Source organism: Ricinus communis, chromosome 8, assembly GCF_019578655.1.
Source record: "Ricinus communis isolate WT05 ecotype wild-type chromosome 8, ASM1957865v1, whole genome shotgun sequence".
Classification (NCBI taxonomy): domain Eukaryota; kingdom Viridiplantae; phylum Streptophyta; class Magnoliopsida; order Malpighiales; family Euphorbiaceae; genus Ricinus; species Ricinus communis.
This window is the reverse complement of record NC_063263.1, coordinates 7,098,775-7,122,741: the sequence shown is the minus strand read 5'-3', so window position 1 is coordinate 7,122,741 and position 23,967 is coordinate 7,098,775. Positions and strand designations below refer to the sequence as shown.

The 23,967-nt window shown below is 28.7% G+C and overlaps 3 protein-coding genes across 8 annotated transcripts; 2 read left to right on the top strand and 1 right to left on the bottom strand.

Annotated features, from left to right (window-relative positions):
* Positions 1-989: 989 nt before the first annotated feature.
* On the top strand, positions 990-2,836 carry LOC8284659 (transcription factor MYB1). Of its 4 annotated transcripts, none has more exons than XM_048377657.1 (3): positions 990-1,270; positions 1,393-1,522; positions 1,890-2,836. In XM_048377657.1, exons 1-3 carry the CDS (start codon positions 1,138-1,140, stop codon positions 2,557-2,559), a joined length of 933 nt encoding a protein of 310 aa, XP_048233614.1. In that variant the 5' UTR covers positions 990-1,137; the 3' UTR covers positions 2,560-2,836. The 4 variants fall into 4 exon arrangements, with proteins under 4 accessions (XP_048233614.1, XP_015576107.1, XP_015576108.1 ...); XM_015720621.3 differs by having other exon boundaries at positions 992-1,270; positions 1,935-2,836; XM_015720622.3 differs by having other exon boundaries at positions 993-1,270; positions 1,944-2,836.
* Positions 2,837-13,513: 10,677 nt separating this feature from the next.
* Positions 13,514-16,361, top strand: LOC8284658 (ubiquitin-like protein ATG12). 3 transcript variants are annotated; one of them, XR_001535368.3, is made up of 7 exons: positions 13,514-13,678; positions 13,800-13,858; positions 14,608-14,676; positions 14,787-14,849; positions 15,649-15,747; positions 15,870-15,925; positions 16,046-16,361. XR_001535368.3 is itself a non-coding variant. In XM_015720624.3 (6 exons), exons 1-5 carry the CDS (start codon positions 13,645-13,647, stop codon positions 15,709-15,711), a joined length of 288 nt encoding a protein of 95 aa, XP_015576110.1. In that variant the 5' UTR covers positions 13,520-13,644; the 3' UTR covers positions 15,712-15,747; positions 15,870-16,361. The 3 variants fall into 3 exon arrangements, 1 of the variants encoding a protein (XP_015576110.1); XR_001535367.3 differs by having other exon boundaries at positions 13,515-13,678; positions 16,034-16,361; XM_015720624.3 differs by having other exon boundaries at positions 13,520-13,678; positions 15,870-16,361.
* Positions 16,362-18,663: 2,302 nt separating this feature from the next.
* LOC8284657 (transcription factor MYB3) lies at positions 18,664-19,878 on the bottom strand. The gene is made up of 3 exons (XM_002521287.4): positions 19,526-19,878; positions 19,290-19,419; positions 18,664-19,187 (listed from the first exon to the last, which is right to left on the bottom strand). Exons 1-3 carry the CDS (start codon positions 19,683-19,685, stop codon positions 18,842-18,844), a joined length of 636 nt encoding a protein of 211 aa, XP_002521333.2. The 5' UTR covers positions 19,686-19,878; the 3' UTR covers positions 18,664-18,841.
* Positions 19,879-23,967: the final 4,089 nt, after the last annotated feature.

Here is a 23,967-nt window from a genome sequence, read left to right as displayed (position 1 = left end):
CTTCAAAGTTGTTTAATTAATTTGCCAAGACAGGATGGTCCCGAAATTGCACATGCTGGCAAATTGATCCTCCTCAGTAATATTCTATGTGACACCAAACAATAAAGAGTTTTTTAAAAAAAAATTACATCATGCAGTAAAGTATTTGTTGGTGAAACTGACATATGTTGGGATAGATGATACCCTGTCATAATTAAAATTGAGGACAAACTTTTCCCAGATTTGCAATCTCATCTATTCTTATTGTGATGACAAAATTGGCCTAACTTAAGACCTGATGTTCTTTATTATTATTATTATTATTATTATTATTATTATTTACTTATTGAAATTATTATTATTTTTACTATAAATTATATGTATTTTCTCTCGAACTAAGTATATGTTTTTTAAAATTATAAAGCTCAATAACTTATTAACTATATGCTCAAGATATTTGAACTTTGTATAAAGGCATATATTTTTTGATAATGTGTATCAAGGTATATTGATTATTCCATGCATCTTAGACTTTTTGATAAATATACTTTTAGCAAATTTATCCTTTTCTAATAGCAGTATGAATGATTTGGTATATCAATTGTTTTAAGTTTATTTCACTCTGAAGTGATAATGTGTTATCGTTAAGCAGCAAATGTTGGGATTTGAGCAACTTTTGGCAGACAAAGATGAAGAATAATTGTACTCTTTTATTTGTATTTCCTTATCCTCATTATACCCAAGCACGAAAATTACTTCACCATATTCTTTAGTCTTTACCTACTAAGAACTGAGTTGTTTTGCTTAACCCATCTTTCATATCAAAAGAGGTACCTTTATGTTGACAGGTTAGTAAGTGATAATGTCACATGCCATTTAAGAATTGGATAGCAACAAAATTGTAACAATTGGAAAAGTTAATATACTAAACTCACGCACAATTATAAAAGGGAGGATCAATCTACAAAAAGTGTCAAAGTTTAGGATACAAATGTAATTTCTGCATGAAATATTGGTGGGTCTTTGGGGAGAGAATTAAAGACCATGTATATATAATATACAACTGAAGCATGAACAACTGACCGGATTGTGTCCGAGGAAGTAAAACTAAAGAGAGACTCTAAAAAACTAACACTTCTTTAAGAGAGAGAGAGAGAGATGGGTAGAAGTCCTTGCTGTGCTAAGGAAGGACTGAATAGAGGAGCATGGACAGCAATGGAAGATAAGATACTAACAGACTACATTCAAATGCATGGTCAAGGAAAATGGAGAAAACTACCCAAAAGAGCAGGTCAGTGTATATATACAGCATTTACAAACAAAAAACAATTATTTCTTTTTGGATGTTTTTTCTTTTATTTTTCCCTTCTGGGGCTTTTAAGTCAAGAAATAAGGAAGGTAATAGTGATGCAGGTCTCAAGAGATGTGGCAAGAGTTGCAGGCTAAGATGGTTAAATTATTTAAGACCTGATATTAAGAGAGGCAATATAACAAATGATGAAGAAGAGCTCATTATCAGACTTCACAACCTACTTGGGAACAGGTGCTTTTTCCCTTCTTCTTTTCTCTTTTTTCTTCTCGTTAATTTCAAATTCAAAAACCAACAATTCTTTGCTCGGTAATACTACGCAGCCTTAATAATATTTTATGTGTATGATATTAATTTGTTGAAAAACAATAAAAATAAAGGAAAATAAAGTACTGTTCGAAAAATAAATAAATAGAGTTACTTAAGGGTCTTCTCGACTATATGTCTCTAGCTCTTTGCTTCTTATATATATATATATATATATATATATATATATATATATATATATTATTCTTTTCAAATCCAATAATGATGACTCTCATTTTACTATTCCAACTACATATATATGTATAAATTAATATATGACGTTGCATATATGAAGGACATCACATCATATGAATATATACGTTGACACAACATGCTGTAGTGGATGCAGATGGTCCCTCATTGCTGGGAGGTTGCCAGGGCGAACAGACAATGAAATAAAGAATTATTGGAACACCATTATTGGCAAGAAATTGCAAAACCAAGAAAATACCTCTTCAACTCATACTCAATCGAACCAATCTCATCAAAACGTACCAAACCCTACTATCAAAAACTCCATATCACAATATGCTAATGATGGTGATGCAAAATTGTCCCCTACCAACCAAGTGGTGGTTCCTAGAAAGCCAAGAAAGTGCGATGACGTTAAGGCAGTGGCGGCACCACCATCAGTGGCTACAAGTGTCTCAGGCAGTGATGATATATTGGTACCAGAATCATCACCACCATTGGAATTTACTTTGGGGGAGGATAATAATCCAAGTGATATATTGTTAGATTTTGAGATGGGTGAACAGCTTCTGTTTGATCTGCTTAACGCAGATTATTCTGAGCTGAATAGTTTTGATCATGGAGAGGCTACTGACAGTAACTTATGTGATATTCAAGGCCACTTATCTTCGGATTCTGATAAAAGCATCTTGGTCTCGAACGATCATGTAATGCACGACTCTGGATTTCCTTCAATTGATTCTTTGATGGAGTCCGAACTCGATTGGTTTTGAGATTAAGTTTTAGACAGTAATTAAGAAAAAAAAATAAAAAAATCTAAAGTTAGTTTCAGGCAGCCATGGCTGCCTTTAGTTGAATATGTATGTATGTTTGTTAATTATATTGAGTCATAATGTGGCCTGTCATGAGAATGTATAGCTTCTCTCCTTATGTTTCTTGCCCCAGACATGCAAGCATGTAAATTTATTTTGTTAGTTTTTTTTTTATAAGAAGAAACCTGGATATTCCATTAGTTTTTTTTTTTAAAGAAATATAGATATTTCATTATTAGTTTTTTTTAGAAGAAATATAAATATTATATTAATGAGATTTAAAAAATACATCTTGATAAGAATAAACATCAAATATAAAAAAATACATGTAAAGAATAATAATTATCAATCGTGTTGTGAAACAGTAAATTATGATTTTATAGAAAAAATGCTTTACTCGGTGTCATTAAACCACATATATCGATTTTATAGATGTCTTTAAATGAGTCCAATTGTTTAAATGTCAGATTTGATTTTCTTTCTTTTTTCTTCATCATTTTTATAGAGGGAGAACTCAACACCCCCGTAATAGAGGACCATAAAACTCCTATAAAATGAGAACTTAAAACCGTCATAATGAAGAATCATAAAACTCCTCAAGAAAAACACTAATATTTATTTATAAAACTAATTAATAACAAAAAAAACCCATCTCCGATTTAAAAATGATGAGCAGTGAGCTAAAAAATAAAATTTTAATAAATAATAAGAAAAAAAGTGACTGTCTATTTACAAGGTATTACCTACTATTTTTGAATTTATTTTGTTAGCTTAGTTAATTTTTATCTTATTAATTAAAATTTAATCCTAGTTAAGTAAGGAATTAACTCGATTTTTTGGTCAAAAATTCTTATTTTTGGCATATCATAACAAAATTATTTTCTCCCATGTATATATATATATATATTCAATTGAAACCTAACTAAGAATACTATTCTTTTTTTTTGTTACTTAGAATTTCCCAATTACTTACAATTGAATTTGAGACTTTCTTTCTTAAGGGTTTGAAAAAAGCAACTCCTTAAAAAGCGTCTCATTTTAGAGTATTATTTTTATCCATTTAGATGTCAATTTAGATGCTTGTATGACTTTTAAAATAATGAAACGTAATTGACAAAGAAAGAAATCTCTCTCGAATTACATATCTCATTCTTCCGTAGATTTACGTAAAATGGTGTGTTTATATATGTCTCAAATGAATATTCCCCATGATTAGGATCATTGTACCAAAAGAGAAAAAGAAAAAGAAAACAAAGTTGCCTAGGAATCATGCTCCCACATGAATCCAAAAGGTTGTACAGATTTTACATTGATACTAATATTATAGTTTGGAGGCTATTATTTCTAGTTTGTCTGCAAGTGCAGCCCTAGATCTGCAAAATCTGTCGACAGCCGTAGATGTAAACGTCAACAAAAATGAATATTGTCCACTAGCATGATTTTTCAACATGAAAACGGCCAATTAATTTATTATAAATTAATGTACAAATAATTGAACTTCATATACATTTATCAAATAAATTAAAGCTACTAGGTAGGAGGTTCGAGGTTGAATATGTAGTTACAAAAGTAGCTATGGTCCTATTGCATGAGAATGGCAAGAGTAAATATGTTACATAACTCCAAGTTTCATCGAGTTATTTACATGAACTTGGCATCCAAGGGATTTATTGGAAGGTGCCCAAATTAATGAATAATTTGTAACCCTTCTAACTGTGTCAAGGCTATTTCCTGACCAGCAAGTTTGGCCTTTCAATTCAACTTTTCTACAGAAACTGAATTGTGGTCACCACATGTTCAAGAAAATGGTAACTTTTTAAGAGCAAAAAAGAAATTCTTCAGAAGAGATGAAGCAAAACCATTGAGGATTTGATGTTGACCGCAGCAGGAGTATTCAATATGCTCTACTAACAAAGATTTCTAATATTTTTTCTTGAAAGAAAAGAAAAGGGGAATCCTAGAGGATCTACAAAACTTCTTGGCGCGTGTCAATGTCTTGTTTTCATATTATACCCACATGCATATCGCATTGACACTGTTATATGAAGCAAAAGTCCAACTATATAAAAAGAAGTGATCACGAGTGACAGGTATGTTTGAGGCAAACAGTGAATTAAACTCCTTTGTTAGGAACTTTGCGAAGCTATATGTTTGAGATTCTATATATAATTATATGTCATAAATAAAAGAGAATAGCTAGTGAAGATAATGCAACTCTACCTTGCTTCCCCTATACCCTGTTTATTTATTACTATATTGATAAGCATGCATTAATTCAAGATCCACTTCGTTTTTAGAAAATCTATTTAAAATATAATTCTCGAAAATCTTGGCATGACACTTTTGTGTTTTGGGTAGGTGGGTGAGATGATGGGTGTTTACAACAATGCATGATATTCTAGTCAGTACTAGAACATGGTCTTCTCAGGCTAGGGTTTGCTTGTAACTTTCGACATGTATAGTGAAGTCCAGATTAATTAATTTTGCAAGTTTAGTGTACCTTAACTTTCTGATCTAAGTTGTTGCAAGACATCATTACTGACATATTTGTATTATTTTGGATTTTGATCCCTATTATTTATTGACTATCTTAATTATGATAAATATCACTATTTATTATTAAAATTTAATGTATATATTACGACTAATAGAAAAATAATAATATATACAAAGTATTTGATATTTTATTAAATCATTTAAAACTAATAAATATATGTTAATTATCTATCAACTCGGTATATAGACAGAAATATATACTAAATCTAAACAAAAAAAAATTATTTTAATTTTTGTTAGACATTCTAGCAACAGGGTCAAAATTCTCTTTTTCTATTTCTGATTCTTCAATAAAAAATATATTCTCTTACAAAAAAAATAAAAGGTAAAACTAATATATATTTCTTTTTTATTCTCTTAATAATTAAACGATCCATAGGAATCAAGACAGAAGATATACATATTTTTCCAATTAAAATCAGTAGAGTGATTTTAGGAGAAATTTTAATTATATATTGTAACAATATAAATGAGCTGGCCATGAATTTGGACAGTACAAATAACTAATAAATAATGTTGATTAGGTTAAAAACGATATTTGTAGACTAATAAATATAATACTGCTGTGTTTCCTAGAAAAAGAAAATCACACGTGTTCAATTAAGCCATATCTCTGACAGGGATATACCTGTTCTAATCACACGCTTCTAACCTAATAAAGACATCAGTCCCAAACTTAAGCGGAAAAACAAAAAAAAAAAAAAAGGATAATTGCGAAACTAATAACGAATTGTTAGTACTATTTGCAAATTCAACATTACTTTTTTAATTTTCATAATTTCAGCACAAAATTTATAATTTTTTTACAATTTAGAACAACGGTTGAGAATGCAGCGGTTGTGATCCCTGAAGTATTCTATATACATGCCTTATCATGACTTCCATCTTTACTTAATTATAAATAAAATTATAATTTATTAATTTTATTACTATTTTTTATTTTGATAAATTAGTATGAATATCTAACATTTAAAATATAATTTAATTTAATTACCATAAATTAATAAATTTTACTTTTAAATTAGAAATCTCAATTTTAAGATTTTTTTTCACTTGATGTGAGATTTATCGTTTATAAAATAATTAAATAAAGTGCGGAGATTCATAGAAATTCACTTAAAAAAATCTCCTACGTTACTAGCACTAATAAGTGACATATATTAATTATATTTAAGAAAATTTATTATTATTATTAAATTTAAAATTTAATATTAATTAATAATATAAAATTTGACAACTATTAATGTAATTTACCAGTATGTTACTTCTTAATTTCATCGGTTCCTATTTATTGAATTAAGAAATATATAATGAATTCTTGAACTTTTCTCTTCCGTCTCTTCTTCCTCAGCTTTTCTGAATAGGGAAGACATAATTTCTCCATCCTCTTTTTTTTCCCATATTGCTCTCCTTTCCCACCTTCCCAAACAAAAGCCAAAGGTGAGTTTCTGTCGTTGTTATCTATAGAATGAGAGAATGCATAATTTTAGATTTGGCAGCGGACAAGAAAAGAAACTCTCCCGTTAAAGATATAAACTGAGAAAAGATTTAGCTTTCTCTACTTCTGATCGTATCGCTGAAAAGACAAGGAGAGTAAAAAAAAAAAAAATACTGCGATAAAAATTTAAAATTACCGACGAACTCTAAGAAAAAGTAAAAAAAAAAAATCGAAAATAGTTAAAACATTAGCGACGAAAAATAAATCAGTCACTTTAACGGCGATAGAAAGATCAGTATTCCTAATTAACAATAAAAAATGTTTTCGTCACTATTGTTTTTTTGAAATTAGAAAAAACAAAATTATTGCAAATCAAATCTAAAACATGAAAAATGAGGAATGGGGAACAGCAACCCAGACAAAGAAGTAACTGCTGGAGCCAATAAGTGGGCAGCTTGATTCGCTACGAGACATAAGACAAAACCAATTAGAAAAAACAAGACCAGAAATAGAATTGGACACCGCTCGAGCATCCAATTCAAACACAGTGTTACTCGGACCTTTCATCACTGCTTCGATACTGAAAGATTTGTCGCTGTTTATTAGTATGCTTTCGTCCTTACTACTCCGTTGCTAAAGGCAACATAACAGTTTACCCTAAATTTAACTCTGAAAGCATTCGTTAATAAATCTTTATCGTTTCTATTCAATAATTTAAATAACCACATCACGTTTCTATTTTCTTGCTATTATCATTAATTAGCCTATGAAAATTATTTTGTCACTAAAGTTTATTGCTTTTTTTACTGATTTATTATAGTAAAAGAAAGAAAATATCTATTCTTACCAAGCAAATTAAACTTGTGGGATTAGAATGTCTCTAATGAAATTTTATATAAATGGTTCGCATATAGATTAAATTCTCTCTATTGTGATAATTTATATACGAATAACATTTACACAGTGATAAAAAAATTTCAGTTTTTTCGAATCAAATATAAATAAAAATAAATTCTCTATTATAATATTTTTTAGATGTCGTTTTAAAAAAAATATTCTTTTGTATAATAACATTTGTATATATAATTTTAAAATATATATTATGCTATGTTTTATTTTATTAATTTTATTTATATAATATGATAAGATATTAATGTATCTTATCTCTAGTTTCTATCAACTCAGCAATAAAATTAGATATTAATTTAAGAATATTAATATTTAAATTTTTATTAAATTAATTATAAATTTTATTTAATTTTAAATATATAACTGTAAAGAGATTTTATTATATATCTCAAATAAATATTCCATGAAGGTTAGAACCATGATACCAAAAAAGAAAAGGATTGAAAGAAAAGAACAAGCTGCCTAGGAATCACGTTGGAACACGAATCCAGAAGATGGTACAGATTTTACATTATTACCAATTTCATGATTTGGTGGCTATTATTTCTATTTTGTATGCAAGTGTAACCCTACATCCCACACGACCCATCCACGGCCGTAAACGTAAACATCATATATATTGTCCAATTATGTGATTGCCAATTTGTTATTAATGATTAATGTGTAAATAATTGAACTTGAATTTTATCAAAATAAATTAAGAACCACACCAACTTGTCACCTATAATTAATGTATAAATAATTGAACTTGACTTTTTATCAAATAAAATAAAAACCCATGCCGACCCTTTACTAGACAGGAGGCTGGAGGTTGAAGGGGGTGTAAAATAAATGGTCACTATTGCATGAGAATGGCAAAAGTATGTTAATCTGTTTCTATATAAACTTCAAATTTCATTAAGTTATTTACATGAATCTGTCATCTAAGAGATATACTGGAAAAGTGTCCAAATTAAGGGCTTCATTTTTTTTTTTTTTTCCTTCTGAGTCGGCTGTGGGGTGTCGAGGGAATTTCTAAGCAGCTAGTTTGGCCTTTCAAATCGAGTTTTCTTAGGATAGCCATCTGATTTTCGAATGTGGTTCCTTAATTTTGATAGAAGAATTTGCTTGCCAAGTGGAAGCCATTGTTGACATCCATGCAACTTTTTCTTATGTTCCTTTTTGCAAAGTTACCCAAAAGCTAACCCTACAGCTGACTAAGGGGCCAAAGCTTGTTCCCCCTGGCTGGGTTGTTAATCCACCATATCAACTCTCAAATATCTATTTATATATAAATATATTTTTAAAAATTTATAAGATGATTAACAAATCATGAATTACAAAATAGGGATGATTATCTTTTTACTCTCGCTATAAAAGTGAAAAAATCACCTAATATACATGACATGATTTGAACTCGAAACAGTCTTACTTCTAAGAAAAAATGCTCTTGTCACTTGAGCTAATTTTCAATCTGCATAATGATGTGTGTAAATTAGTACTTGTAAGTGCACAAACTATTTTTATAGTAAAAATAGTAAAACACTTCGAGATCGATCTCTTAATGAACTATGAAACCACTTATTATAAAAACTAATTATCAACATAAAACATTAAAAGTAAATCTAAATACTCTAAACTAGCATTTTAAAAAAGTAAAATATTCATTAAAGAAATAAATATACAATACAAATGCAAATGCTTATGATTTAAAATTATATGTTAAAGACAGTATTTAGCCTAGTCAATTATTTAGTAATCCCCTTGTTTTACCTTAAGCCTAAATCTAATGAATGAGATGGTGATATATTTTTTCCTATAGCCACTCAAACTAATTATACAACTAAAGTTTTTCTACTAATATATATTGAAGCAAATATAGTGTCTCTAATATATTCAATCTAAATGTTTTAATATTAATAATTATTATTAAATTAATATGATGGTTAACTAATAATAATAATTGAAACTAATAAAAATATGAAGGTAAAGAAACCACTTATTAAATAAATAAATAACAAAGTTGATACGTAAGTGAAAAAAAAAAAAGCTACACTAAACATTTATGAAAACTAGTCTAATATATTTAATCCAATGATCATATGGTATTAAATAGAAAGAAATAAGAACAAGAAAATAAAAGTTGATTGGTCTTCACTCTCCACTTCTTGAAAAGCTCCTTCGATCTTAAAAAAAAAAAAAAACTAAAATTAAAGTGTTTATGAAAAATTGTAAAAAACTGCAGAAAAAATAATGATAGATAGATGCAAGTGGGAAATGTAGCAGACAACATATATGAGAAATATTTCCTCCTTTAGGACTAGATTTGCATAGATATATATAGAAAGTAGAGTTCTCATCTAAATAAGTCTTTGTAAAAATAAGTATACCTAAAATAAGTTAATCTAATAGATAAGACTGTAGTTATCTTTATCTCTACCAAATATTATCCTATAAATAACTCTTAATATAAATCCTAATAATAATACAAAATGACTAAAATGTTCCTCTTGTGTTTTGTATAATTCGGCTAGCACAACAAATAGCAGGTCCACTGTCTTAATCTTGGATCTTGACACAAACATTTTCAATTAAACTCTTTTTGAGTATTTTTCTCAATACTTTTCTTTTTTAGCTAATATTTTATAAAAATAGAGAATTAAACTTAAATGAAATAAAAATATATATTTTTCACATTTTATGTATATAAAATATACTATTAAAAGCACTAAAACACCCTAAATATATGTACATACTATCAACCTATTACATAAATAATAACTTTTATTACATAAAGAGAACTTTGCTGCGTAGACACCGATTAAAGTCCAATTGCTAATGTATAATCAAAATAATAAAATATAATATTTAAATTTCATGTATAATATAAATTCTTGTTTATTTATTTATTTTTTTGATAAAACTTTTGTTCATTCTAATATAAATTTGGCTATACCACAATTTACACTATTTTTTATATAAATTCTATCGCCATTGATAATTCAATTAAATGAAACAAAATGAATACTGCTCCTATGTGTAATTTTATATCATAAAGATTATAAAAAAAAAAAAAGATTTTCTTTTTAGGGTAAAGAAAAATTGTTGAGAAAATAGATTATTGCCTTTATTTATAATGGCATACGGCTACTTTGATGGGTTAATGCTAATTAACCTAAAATGGTTATTTATTTTTAAAAAATAAAATAGCATTTTCTGTTTTAGAATCAATTCGCTAAGGGCAATTATTTTTATATTTGATGAGATAAAAAAATTTTGTCATAATAATCCTCATGTATTTTGTGCTCACATGGAGGTGATTGGTTAATTATTAAATTTAAATTATTAATTTCTATATTATTGTGCTCTGGACATAAAAAGTTTCTAGTTAAATTTATAAAAGAAATAGAAGCTTATATCTACAAATCTATTGGTTACTAGATTGCTCATTATTGAGATTTCTAAATGATGCTTCTGTTATTTAATGAGATTTCTTTAAAAAGATATAAAGAAAATAAAGAATGAGAGAGATAAGGAGAATCTATATCTATGTTTATATATATATTTATATATTAACTTCTGATATATAAAAAATTTTGACATTTATTTCAGGAAGAATATTTAAGATATTAAATTATTACAATCTTAATATAACTATAATTTATATTAAAAAGACACTTATAAAATTTAACTTATTTTAATTTTTAAAATATTATAAATATTTATAAAATATTGAAAATTCTATTGAACTTTGTTTATAAGTTAAATTTTATATTATATTTATAATTAAAATAATAAAAACAGTCATATAATGCATTGGTAAATTATTAGTTAATTAAAATTCATATAGTCACGTTTCAATCTAGCTATGACTCTACGAACAGTCTACAACAGAAAAAAATTTGTAGTCATGTCTATGGGAGTTGCTACTACTAGTCGATCATCTTTATTTTTTATGATTAAAAAAAGTAAAACCTACAAAAAGATATACAATAAAATCTCTCTTTAGCGATACTCTATATAGTGATAAAAGAAATTTCAGTCCTAATTTAAACGAGTTATAAATAGAAATGACTATCTATTGTAATAAGTTATAAATTTTTTAAGTCCTTTTTTTAAGAAAATATTCATATATAGAGTAATACTTGTATATATAATTTTTTAAAAATATATATTATTGTTATGTTGTATTTTATTATTTATTATTTTATCTCGCCAATTTTATTTATTAGACAAGATATTAATATATTTTATTTCTAATTTTTATTATTTTATAATAAAATTAAATATTAAATTCAGAAAATAATAATAATATTTAAATTTCTATTAAATTATAATATCTTTATAATCATAAATTTATTTAGTGGCAAATGTATGAGTATAAAGAGATGTAAATAAAAAAGTTAAGCTTATTTTTGACTTTATAAAAGTGATCAAAATTCCGACATGGGAGTAGTAGGATCATTTATTGGTCCTTTAAAAATCTATGAAGACAAGTGTGGATAGGGTTTTGCGGAATAGACTAAACTGGAGTCTTATTTAGCATTTTTCCACTTCTTAATCATTTTCCAAGTAATATATATAGACAATGTTTGTCCTAAGGTAGGGTGGGTGGGTGGGTATCCAAAGCATTAATATCCTGTTTTAAGCATCCAAGCCATCAATAGTTGAAATGTACGAATTAGAGGATTAAAAGATGATGATGATGATGATAATGTGTTGGTGGGGGAGCAGAAATTATTATCATCAACCTCTGCGATTTTATATAAAAAAATCCTATTTGGAGCAACAGAGTAAATATATTAAAACTAAGTTGCATCTTAATTAATTATTTAAAAAACTATTAAGAAAATATAATCACAACCCATATTCAAGTTAATATGTGATGTGTCTCATACTCATGAACAATTTATTACTTATCTATTATCTAATGACATATTATTCCTTTTTTTTTCTTTCTCTTGAACATTAAAGAGGAAAAAAAAAGAACTTACTCCGGTTCTTTTCATTTTCATCCTTTTTGGATAAGTTTTTCTTATTTTAGATGAATTTGATATTTGATTATAAATTTAAGGATTAAATTGAACTATTTTTAGTTAATTCAATCTTCTAACTAATAGAAGAATAGACAGGATGAGATAATAGTTAATAAAAGCAAACGCCAAAAATATTAATTTATTTTTAAATATAGTATTGAACTTGTAAAATTTTAACATACCTAGAGAATAATAGTAATTTTCCCTTATATATCTATATATGGAGATTTATAAGAAACAAAAGTTACTTTTCTTTTTATCCATAAACTCATGAAGCTCCTTCTAAATTTTAAAATAAAACCGAGAAAATCATGTTAGTAGTAGTTATATTATGATTTTATTGAAATTATATTTTTATACAGTCTTCAGTCTATTAAGTTATATTTGATATGGTGTAATGAAGTATGCAATAGAATCACCTAAATTATTATTATTTAATACTTAATATAATAGTAAATATAATAATAAATATATTATATAATTAATTGTCTTTAATTTGATTTAATGCTTACTACAAATAAATATATATAATTATAATTACTTACAACATATTTATTTTTATTTTTATTTTTTTATAAATATAATTTAACACCTTCAATCACCCACCACCATTATTCGGTAACCGGTGACCGGATTCCAACAACCGGTAATATTTTTAAAAAATTAAAATTTTAATAATACTCCTAAATATTTTATTTTAATATTAACTATTATAAATAAAATAAATATTAAAATAAAAATTATAATTATATTACATTTATACGTATTTTTTTGTTTTAACTGAACGATGATAATAGAAATTCAGAGTCTCTCACTACAGATCCATCAAATAATTTCTTAATTTTATTATTTAATTGATTACAAAATTTACATTACATTTTGATTACGCTTTATCACACGTAGCTTTGCAGTTAAGAAAAGAAAAAAGAGAAAAAGAAAAATGTGAAAATTTCCTATTGGTGGCTCTGCAAAAGGTAAATTTTGCGTAGAATGGGACTCTGCCTGGGTTCAGTAAGCGAAGGCCTTATCCTATATAAATTGTAAAAGCCCAAAAGTAGTGGAAGCAGATAAATTAAAATCTCAGATACAACAAAAGGACATGATAGTTCTACGAAGAAACAAACAGTGATGGCTGCAGAGTCTCCAAGTTCTGTTCGAAAAGGTGAGTTTAAACGATCAAAAACCCATCTGTCAATTTTGATTTAATTACATAATTATATGGATTGATCAATATAATTATCTGTCTTCTAACTGGATTCCTTTTGAAAAAAAATTTGATGCAGTGGTTGTTCAATTAAAAGCAACTGCCGATGCTCCTATACTCATAAAAAACAAGTTCAGGGTATGTTCATTTATTTCTATTTCCGTGTTTATGCAGTAAAATTCTAGGTGGGTTTTGTATTTTTATGTGTTTGTGCAGGTGAGTAGTTGAAATAAGGTTAAGCTTTTTTATGCCCATTTTTTCTAATGTAGGTGGATATAGAGATTACTGGTTATTACAGTTTGGGAAGAGCTCATAATTTGATTAGGCTGGGAAGAGATATAATTTGATTAGGCATTGTTTGGAATAAACTATGTGCATTGTGCAAGAAATTATATTGAATTCTTTTAAGTTGAAAGAAATTAATTCTACCGACTATGATATTCAAACATGAGACTTGATTAAAGAGAATTCAATTACATTAAATTCTTGAGAGGGTTTAGGGTTTTGCTAATCCAATGCAAACTTGCAAATTCTTAGCCTCAATTGAGTTCAAACTTGCAAGTCTAGTACATAGGTGCTAAAGCCTGAAACTTAAAGGATAGAAATAATTGGCATGGAAAGTTTACTTTTTCTGAAATAGAAACCAATTTTAATTATATGTCCTTTTCTTTTCTTTACAAACTCATATCTATGATGACCAGAAGCATATGTTTTATGCTTTATCAGCAAACTTCTTCCTCCTAGAAAGTGCCTTCAGAAGGGCATTTTGAAGTAGTATTCATCAGAAGTTGATCTTGGTCTCATGTTCCTGTATAGTGGTTTCTTTTCCTGGGAGTGAGTTTTGTCAACTGAAATTCCTTGTAATTCTTTGTCCTTTAATTGTGCAGATGCTCGGAACTGATAAGTTTGCAAAGGTGATTGACTTTTTGCGAAGACAGCTTCATAGAGAGACAGTGGTGCATATCTTTGATGCTTTCTCTTTTCCCCCTTTTTTCCCAACTTTTGTGATCTATCTACTTCAGTGTACTAATTTTTATTTTTTTTTCTCTTCATTGCTCTTGTTTAGTTTGTGTACATCAACAGTGCATTTTCTCCGAACCCTGATGAATTGGTTATTGATCTAGTCAATGTAAGTTTTTATGGTTGCGGTTCATTTCTTTCGTTTTTAATTCTTGCGCCTGCAGCTCTATATAGATATAGATATCTCATAAAATATGAATACCAATTAGTGACATTAATCTATGTATAGTTTTTATTCTGAGGAAATTTGTAGGAGGTGTCTTTTCTAATTAATTCTTGTCTGTTTCTCCTCCTCTTTGAAGAGGTAGAACTAGTTTTTAATATACTCTTCTAAGCATAAAGCATTTTGTTAGTAGGACATTCAGGTAGAGGAATTGGAATTATACAACCTTTCATGAGAAAGGCTGCTAATTTTCAGATACCATACCTGATTCCCCACTAGCTGACCTGTATAGTCTTATCGCAGAAGTGTCGTGTAATAGAAAGTAAATTCTGTGGGGCATTATCTGTAATTCACCTTTCTATGTCTTTTCTGGTTATAATTGTGTAAAATTTTGTGCTCAACTAGCTACCCTTCTCCTCTTGATGAATATCACTGCCTAATGTGTCATTGCATGTTATACATCAACAGAAGAAGTTATGACTTAGACATATGAGTTTCAAAAACTGATTGATGACAATGGAGTGAGTTATTTTATTTTCTCAAGGAGAAGGGTTTTATAAATCTTTTGCTCTTAGTTTTTCAACAAGAGCAGAACAGAGATTGAGATCTTTGTTATTAGGTGCACTTTTTTCTAAAATGGGGTGATTTTTGCCTGCTGAAATTCTCCCATGATTAGTTTTAATATCTCATTATATTAATATATATTTCCCCATTTGAGTAACCCATTTATAATCTAATGCTGCAGAATTTTGGTGTTGATGGTAAACTGCTGCTGGTCAATTATGCTTGTTCAATGGCATGGGGCTAACTATAGTTATGGATATGCTGGCACTGTGTTATTCATGTAAGATTATTGCATGAAATATGATTATTCTACTGTCTCTTTGGTACTCTAACCCTCTACCCTATCATTTATCTTCCTTGTCATCTTCTAATCACTGATTTTGTCTGTCTCTGCTTTTGCAGATTCCTTCTCTCAGGGTTGAATGATTTGTGGATAGACTGAAAACCAGATAACATAGGTGAAGATCAGAAATTAGAAGACTTGCATGTATCTTAGACCAAGGATTACTTTTCTAATTATTATTATTATTTTTTTTTTATTTGAGTGCTCATGTCATTGCCTTTAGGTCATTATACAGGGTAGAAAACGCGAGTACTCCTTCACATGGTTCAAGTACATCAATTTGGTCTCCAACTTTGGGATTCGATGGAAAAGATGATTAGATGATGTTCTGCTTGAGCATATACTGTTTTATCTGTCTCCTAAAGGAATCTTTATAGCCACCCATCTATGGGGACCTTTGATCTAATCTCGTAACGTGTGGATGTTACGTCTGTATAGTGATTGACTTGCTAAGGTCTTTTCCCTTTTTCTATTTTTTTTATAGGCAAGCCCCTGAAATTTTTTGGCCAAGTACAATTAAACCTCTAAAATTTAAAGTACTTTATTTGATATTCTTGGAGTTAATTCCATTGTTAACTAATAATAATAATAACTTTAACTTTATTTTTTTATCAAAATGAAGGAGAAATTATTATTTTATAATCTATAGTTATTGAAAAACAGAGATAAAGTTAAAAAGAGTTTAATGCATGTCATTATACAGAGAAATAGAGAAAGTTATTTTAAAAAATTTAATTATTTAATTATTAAATTTTAGGGGTGTAATTGAGTTATTTAAGGGTTCAAATGCGCACTGGCTGAAAGTTCAGGAACTCATCCGTACTTTTCACCTTTCTTATTTTTTGTAGACCAATGTTCTTTTTCCATATATATTGGGCACGTGATACATAAAAACTTGTGATGTCACGACATTTCAGTCCTTGAATGATTGCTGGAGTTTTGGATTCTCTTCTGCGCAATATTATTATCACTCACAGACCCATATGATAATGCAGCTTTAAACATGAATGAATTTAAGTTCAGTGGGGGAGGGCTCCATGCTTCAGTACTCTGACATTTCCATTTTTGTATCATATGGTTGTTGAAATACATTAAATTCCATCTTCCTTCTGCTACGGTTATTCTTTTCTTTAACAAATTAAAATAGATTTTACACTACAAAAATTAACCTGTCAAAACAAAACAAGAAAATATTTACTTGATCAAATGAGGAGATTAAATTTGTACGCATTACTCTGCTATACGCATTGACATCAAATTTGCTTTTGGACAAATGGGTATTAAGAATTTTAAGTTGTGATGTCATTATTTTGTTTCAAGGGAAAAAGGCAGATTGCAGTAATTATATGGCTGATTCAATTTGTGTCTAACTGAATCTAAAACTGAACAGTCATTCTGTGCCTTGATGAAGTCATCATAATTGGCTATTCTCGCAAGGTTTCGAGCTCCTTCTCCTGCCTCTATGGCGTTGAAAAGTGGCCAACAAGGAAATGAAATAAATAGAAGAGAATCTTCAAAATAAATAAACAAACAACTCCAATCACACCCAAAAAAAAAAACACCTAGAAAATTTAATTCAAAATCACTGCAGAAAAGGGTTTTTCCTGTTGAGCTTTTGAGATTCTTTTATAAAATTTAATCTATGACAATTCTTTAATCAACTATCCATTAATTTCCGTTAATTCTGTAAGTAGTTCTCTTTCTTGATAGTTTTATTGGTATTTTATTTTTCATTATCAAGTTTTAATTTTATTATTGGTATTTTATTTTATATAGTGAAATTATACTTTGGTTCCAAAAGCAGAGCTCCCATTGTTCGAAAATAACTCAAAATTCTTAAGAACATAAGCCTTCACTCATTTCAAATCATGCGTCAGTTCCTAATCATAAATAAGAAACGTGTGGTGGACTTCTTGGATTCCACAGAGATGTGTATGATAGTTCTAACCATCCCCCAGATCATTATTTCTAATAAGAAGGGAATTCAAATTTGAGAGAAGAAAAGTAAATACACCATAACAAGACATCTCTATGTTATGCGCCTGATGTCTAATCATATAGTAAAAGAAAGCAGGTTTCCATTGCCAGACTTCTCAATTTGCCTCTAAAATTATTCTTTTTTGTGTCTTAAGAACAGCTAGATTCATTGATATTATCCTTATCCAAGTTCTTTTGGCAAGTCCAAGGTGATACAAAAGTGTTCTTCCCTTGGAACTTTTTGGCTATATCTTGGAAAAGATTTATAGCTGTTCTTCTCTTTAAAGTTCTTTGGATGCATCTTGAATAAAGCATGATCAAAAGTTCAAAATTTCTTTTTGGCTGTTCCTTGAAAACCAATACATCAATAGTTTGATTTGGGTAGCTTTCATATTGCAATCTTATCTCTGTATGTTTGGCTGCTAAATTTCTTAAGCACTATAATTGAAGAGAATGTATTCACATTTCCTAGAGAGGAATTTTCTTATTAGCATGTGTGCAGAGTAACACTTACTCTTTCTGTATCTTGTCACTCAAATTTGGTCCAAAATCTTGGAGACAAAATATATCATTTTTTTTTCTTTTTTTAATTTGATTTTTTTCACTTTCACCTTTCATTTTTTGCCATCTTTATAAAACCCTTTCCATCATTAAGGAATTTGCACAACCCTTCAGAGACTAAAGTCCAAAAAACTGCAGTGTGTAGAAACTCTCCCTCTGTGCGCATACTGTACTTGCCTTGTGTTATTGTACAATTGATTGCTCTATTTATTTTGCATTTTGGCTAAGTTGGAACCTAATTAATGAGCTAACCAACAAACAACAAGAAAGAAAAACCCAATTCAGGAAATGACTGGAATCAATCAGAAGTAACAATTTCTGCTCTTAAGGAAGTTGAAATTACTTGAAATCTACTAATTAATTCATGCACAGATTACAAAAGTTACATATGATGAAATTTTCTCGCACACCATTATTATGTCATTGACAAGCAGTGTACTATGTTTATGGCAAAGGAAGGGGAAAAAAAGAAAAAAGAACAAAAACTACAGTTTTATGACATGTTACTGAAGCTACCATCGAGCTCAAGGAATTGGCTCATCCATTCTAAGTTCAAAGGATCTTCATTGGAGAAATCAAAGAAATCATCTACATTAAAACTGCTACTGGGCTCTTCTTCACCTCCACTACTATTATTGGTAGTAGTTGTGTTGTTCTCTTCTCTCACCTCTGCAATACTTAATTTCTCTACTGTCCCTTTCTCATCTTTGGATCTTTCTCTTGCTGAAATTCCAGTTCGTTTCTCTTTTTTATTTATTTTCTTGCTCAAATGAGAATTCCAGTAGTTCTTGATTTCATTATCTGTTCGACCTGGTAATCTTCCAGCAATCAAGGACCATCTGTAAGAAGAGATCAAGAAAACATAGTAAGAGACAAGACTTGAGTATAACCATACAAGAATCCCAACTAGCTAGCAGAAATTATCTGTCATGAGAAATGACCTGTTTCCTAGTAGTTTATGAAGCCTAAGAATCAAATCCTCCTCCTGGTCTGATATATTGCCTCTCTTGATATTTGGTCTTAAATAATTCAACCACCTTAGCCTGCAACTCTTACCACAACGATTAAGGCCTGCAGCAACAGATAAAGACAGACTAAGTAACCCCATCAAGCTCCGGATCCAATTCCAAGAGCAGTTCAATTCATAAATGGTATTCGAGGTGTGGTAAGTGAATACCTGCTTTAGCAGCAACCATCTTCCATCTTTTTGCGCCATGGATTGCAATAACCTCAGCTAATTTTCTATCTTCTTCAGGTGTCCAGGAACCCTTATTGACCTCTTGCTTGATGGGCAAACTTGCCATGGCTGGTTCAATAGTCTTAGTCTCTCTTTTCATTGGCTCAAGTGTTATTATAGATTTTCTCTTGAACTATACCTGTGGGGTGTGTGTGACAGAGATAGAGAGAGAGTGGTACTTGTATTAAGGCAGCTGGGAACATCTAACCTTGTAGGTGAGAGAGCTCAACTACCTCTTATATCCATACATACAAGAGAGAGTCATATTAGTGTCAACATGGAAAGACTTATGACATTAATGCATGATTATGTTATCAAAGTTGCTATAAAGTTAAGCCTATGATAGGGATTGTATTTATGCAATATTACTACTGAAAAGGCTGCTATAGAAATATCTTTCTGTAATCTTCAGTGCGCATTTACCAGCTTTCTTTACATTAACTAATGAAATTTTTGGACGTAATTATACCAGCCACTAAATGGACTTAGCTTTCAGTTTCTTCTTTCAAATTAAATTTTTGTAACCATCTTTCTCTATTATCAAAAAGGAAGTTTCATTTTAGGGGAGCCTCTAAACTATATAATACTATATTTTCTATAAGAAAAGCCATTAAGAAACAAGAAAAACTATAATGAAAAATTTATGTTTTATGGGAACTAAGGGGGCCGTGGCTCCCCTTTACCCCCTCAAGAATAAATGAAAGATACTTGCCTATATAAATAAATAAATATGTATAATTAAATACGTGTTAATTATTTAATAAAAATCTAAAATAGTTAGAATGCATATCTAAGCAATTGAAATTTAGTAATTTATTAACACATTAATTTTTAAATTAATTTAATAAACAGCTTAATTTTTTTAACTTTTAAACACTTTTAATTTTAAATTTAATTTAATAATATTTAAACTTTTAAATACAGTATATGTTATTATAATAAATAAAAATCACATATTAAAAATATCTAAATACCACAAACAGATAAAATTTAAATAAAATATCATCAGGACGCATAGGCCTAAGAAAAGGTAAGTGTTAGCAATTTTAATTGGAAAAGGAAAATTGCAAGTAAGAAGAATTGGAAGGGCAAAATGGTCTATACATCAGGCGGCTGTGTTCCTAATAAGTTCCTGTCATCATCCGTTAATATTTATTGTTTTTCTTTTTAGCGGAGCTTTCGTCTTGCATGTGCCAAAAACTAATTTATTGGAGGCATGCAGTTTTGTTACTTTAATGGCGAAAGGTAATTAATTGATTATGTTGTATCGGATTGAACGCCTGCCTTTTTCTTTTTTTTTTCTTTTATATTTTTAATCTGTCCCTGAAACCAAGAATGTGGTGTGCTTCTTCAATGTCATAAATACTGGAATTTGATTAATTAGGCAATGATATGGTTCGTACCATGCAATAACTTTTTCCTATTTCCTAACTCCCACAAATTGACATTACAAGCAGGACTCAACTTTGCAATCCTGCTATTTCATATTAACCCACTCGAACTAAACCAAAAAAAAAAATTTATTATAAAAACTAGCTAATTGTATTTATTTATCTAGATTTTTTGAAAATTTATTATACTTGTTTCAATATAATAATAAAATAAAAATTTAATATTATATTAAACATATGAAAATACTAGATAATTGAAATATTATATAATATATATCAGTAGATACAAAATTATGGATCCAAAAGTAGAATCCTGAGATGATATAAATTGATGACAGAAGCTGCATTTCATGAAAATCCAAGCATAAGATTACACTCAACTACTGTATTTCTAATCAATTGATGAATAAAACCATGTGTGTTTTCAAAGATCATTATTAAATCCGACACGAAAGAAAGGGTTAATGAAAACTGAGAGAGTTAGGTTTAAGATTTCTATTAATTAAGGATTAGGTTAAAAAAATTGGAAAGAAAAGAGAAGCCATTAGCATTCATCCATACATGGCATCGGGAACTTATAATTTGGAATGGCCTGGCATGACGGATCTTTTCATATAAATAACATTGCTAATCTCTGTACTCACCTACCCTAATTGATCCAACCGTTGAATTTGCTGACCGATCACCATTTTCCGACAGAATTAATGGTGTGAGATCATGCATGCAGCTTGTAAGAATGGAACGGTACCGATGCTTGCATGGTAAAAAATTCTCTGTGTTCTTTGCAGTTGGTGCTGTATATAAACATTAACTAACCCCTGAAAGAGAGAAAGATTGCATGTGCACTCTGAAACAAACCAGAATTAAGAATATAATTATTAATTTTATATCAGAATTAGAGAATTGATTAAAAGCAAATACGACAGATTAGGCATTATTAATTATATATCAGAATTAGAGAATTGATTAAAAGCAAATACGACAGATTAGGCTGTGTAATGACAAGGACAGCAGCAGTCTGTTATTATATAATAAATAATCACACTATTAGATACGTGAAGCAATGTGGACTTCATCAGGGTTTTGGTTTGGTTTTGTATTGATTGAGGCGGAGATTTGTGCCAGACTTTGTCACGAAAAACACCATTGGAGAGCAAACACATCTACACTACAGTTACACATAAAGATTTTATTAGATAAAATTTGTATTAAGTCAGGGCACTACTACAAAGGTTTAGATTTGTGGCTTAAAGGTGGTAGGCCACCGAGGAAAAAGAGTCCCTAATAATAGGATTACCGAAGGAGATGTAAGGTAAATATAAACAAATGATTCACATGCGAAAGAATGTTATGGGGCACATTATAAGCCTAGAGTGGGTTTTCTAACAATTAGCTTACTAGCATGCTGAAATAATTAATAAAGGCCACTGGGTGTATTGGGATACAAATTTTAATGGCCAGAAAAAGGATGATGATACAGAATCATAGAATAAGGGCATTGATTCCTTCCTGTCTGATAGGAAAGGACCAACATGTTGCTGCAGTCCTCCAATTTGTATGCATTATAAAAAAGAATTATAAGGCCAACACACACATATATATGTGACCCTTTTCAGGCCAGAATTTTGTTGTGAACCCAAGTACTGAAAACTGAACCCACTGCCTACTTTGTTTTCTTTCGCAAATGCATCAACATTCTGAATGAAGGAATATTATACACCATGTACATTCCAAGAGAGTTTCATTATATGTCGATACTCAGACTTAAAATACTTTTTATAAATGGAGGCTTGTTTCAATTTTTCCAGTTAAAATACTTATGCCGTCATAATAATAAATAAATTATATATATATTAAACTAGTCACTTGGGTGGTCGGTCTTTATTTGTATTTTCATTCTTATTTAAGTGCAACTATATTAATTTAGTCATTCTGATGGTTGGCTCTAGATAAATTTATAGAGTGAAAGGTGATAATATATGAAGTGTACGATCCAAACTGAATATATTAAAATGATTAAAATTAATTATTCAATTAGTTGGATATTAACATTTATGGCTAAATTACAAATTATATTTTTAACTTTACACCTTTTAATCATTTTATTCAATTCTTTTAAAATTTTAAACAAATATTCATTTTTTATTTATTATCAAAAGATGACAATTTTTAAAATTTTACAGTAAAAAAGATGATATAGGAAGCCAATTGTGCTTATTAATAGAATAATAATTATGAATTAGTAAAATTAGTTTATCTTAGTCTTAATAATATGATCATTAAAAATTTTATATATGTGCATTCTTTCACATATTTTACATCTAAATTTTTTATTAACTCAGTAATTTTTATGTTAATAAGTTGAATGACTTGCCACACTATTTTTCTCATTATAAAGTTTTAAAAATTATTACCAACAAGTGTTTTTGGAAATAAATTAAAAGTATAGATATTTATTTTAAAAATTTTGAAACAATTTAATAAAATTGTTAAAAAATATAAAAATTCACGATTTAATTAGTAATTAAACCAACATTTATTTTTATATTTTTATTATTATTTAGCAATATGAATTTCTATCGAATTCTTCTATTAGATTTCTTTTAACAGACGATGGTATAAATATTAAATTATCTAACTATAAAATACTAAAATTATAAATTATTCATGCAACAATTTTAAAAATAATACATAAAAAGTAATAAAGTCATTCCCTCCACCATAACATTACTCTTTCAACATTATTATATTCTAAACAGAATTAGGGAATTAAAAGGTGGCTATATATATATATATCCTAACAACCTGGAAAGGTATGCTACCTACGTTTATAAACCATACTTTTCAACTTATATAATTTATATATGCTCTTGCATTAATTAATTAATTAATTATCCATACATATCCCACTCACCTATACATTCAATTAAAAGTATTTCAATCTACCATTTAAGGTCCAAATAACAGACCTAATTAACTACCCCTACTTTT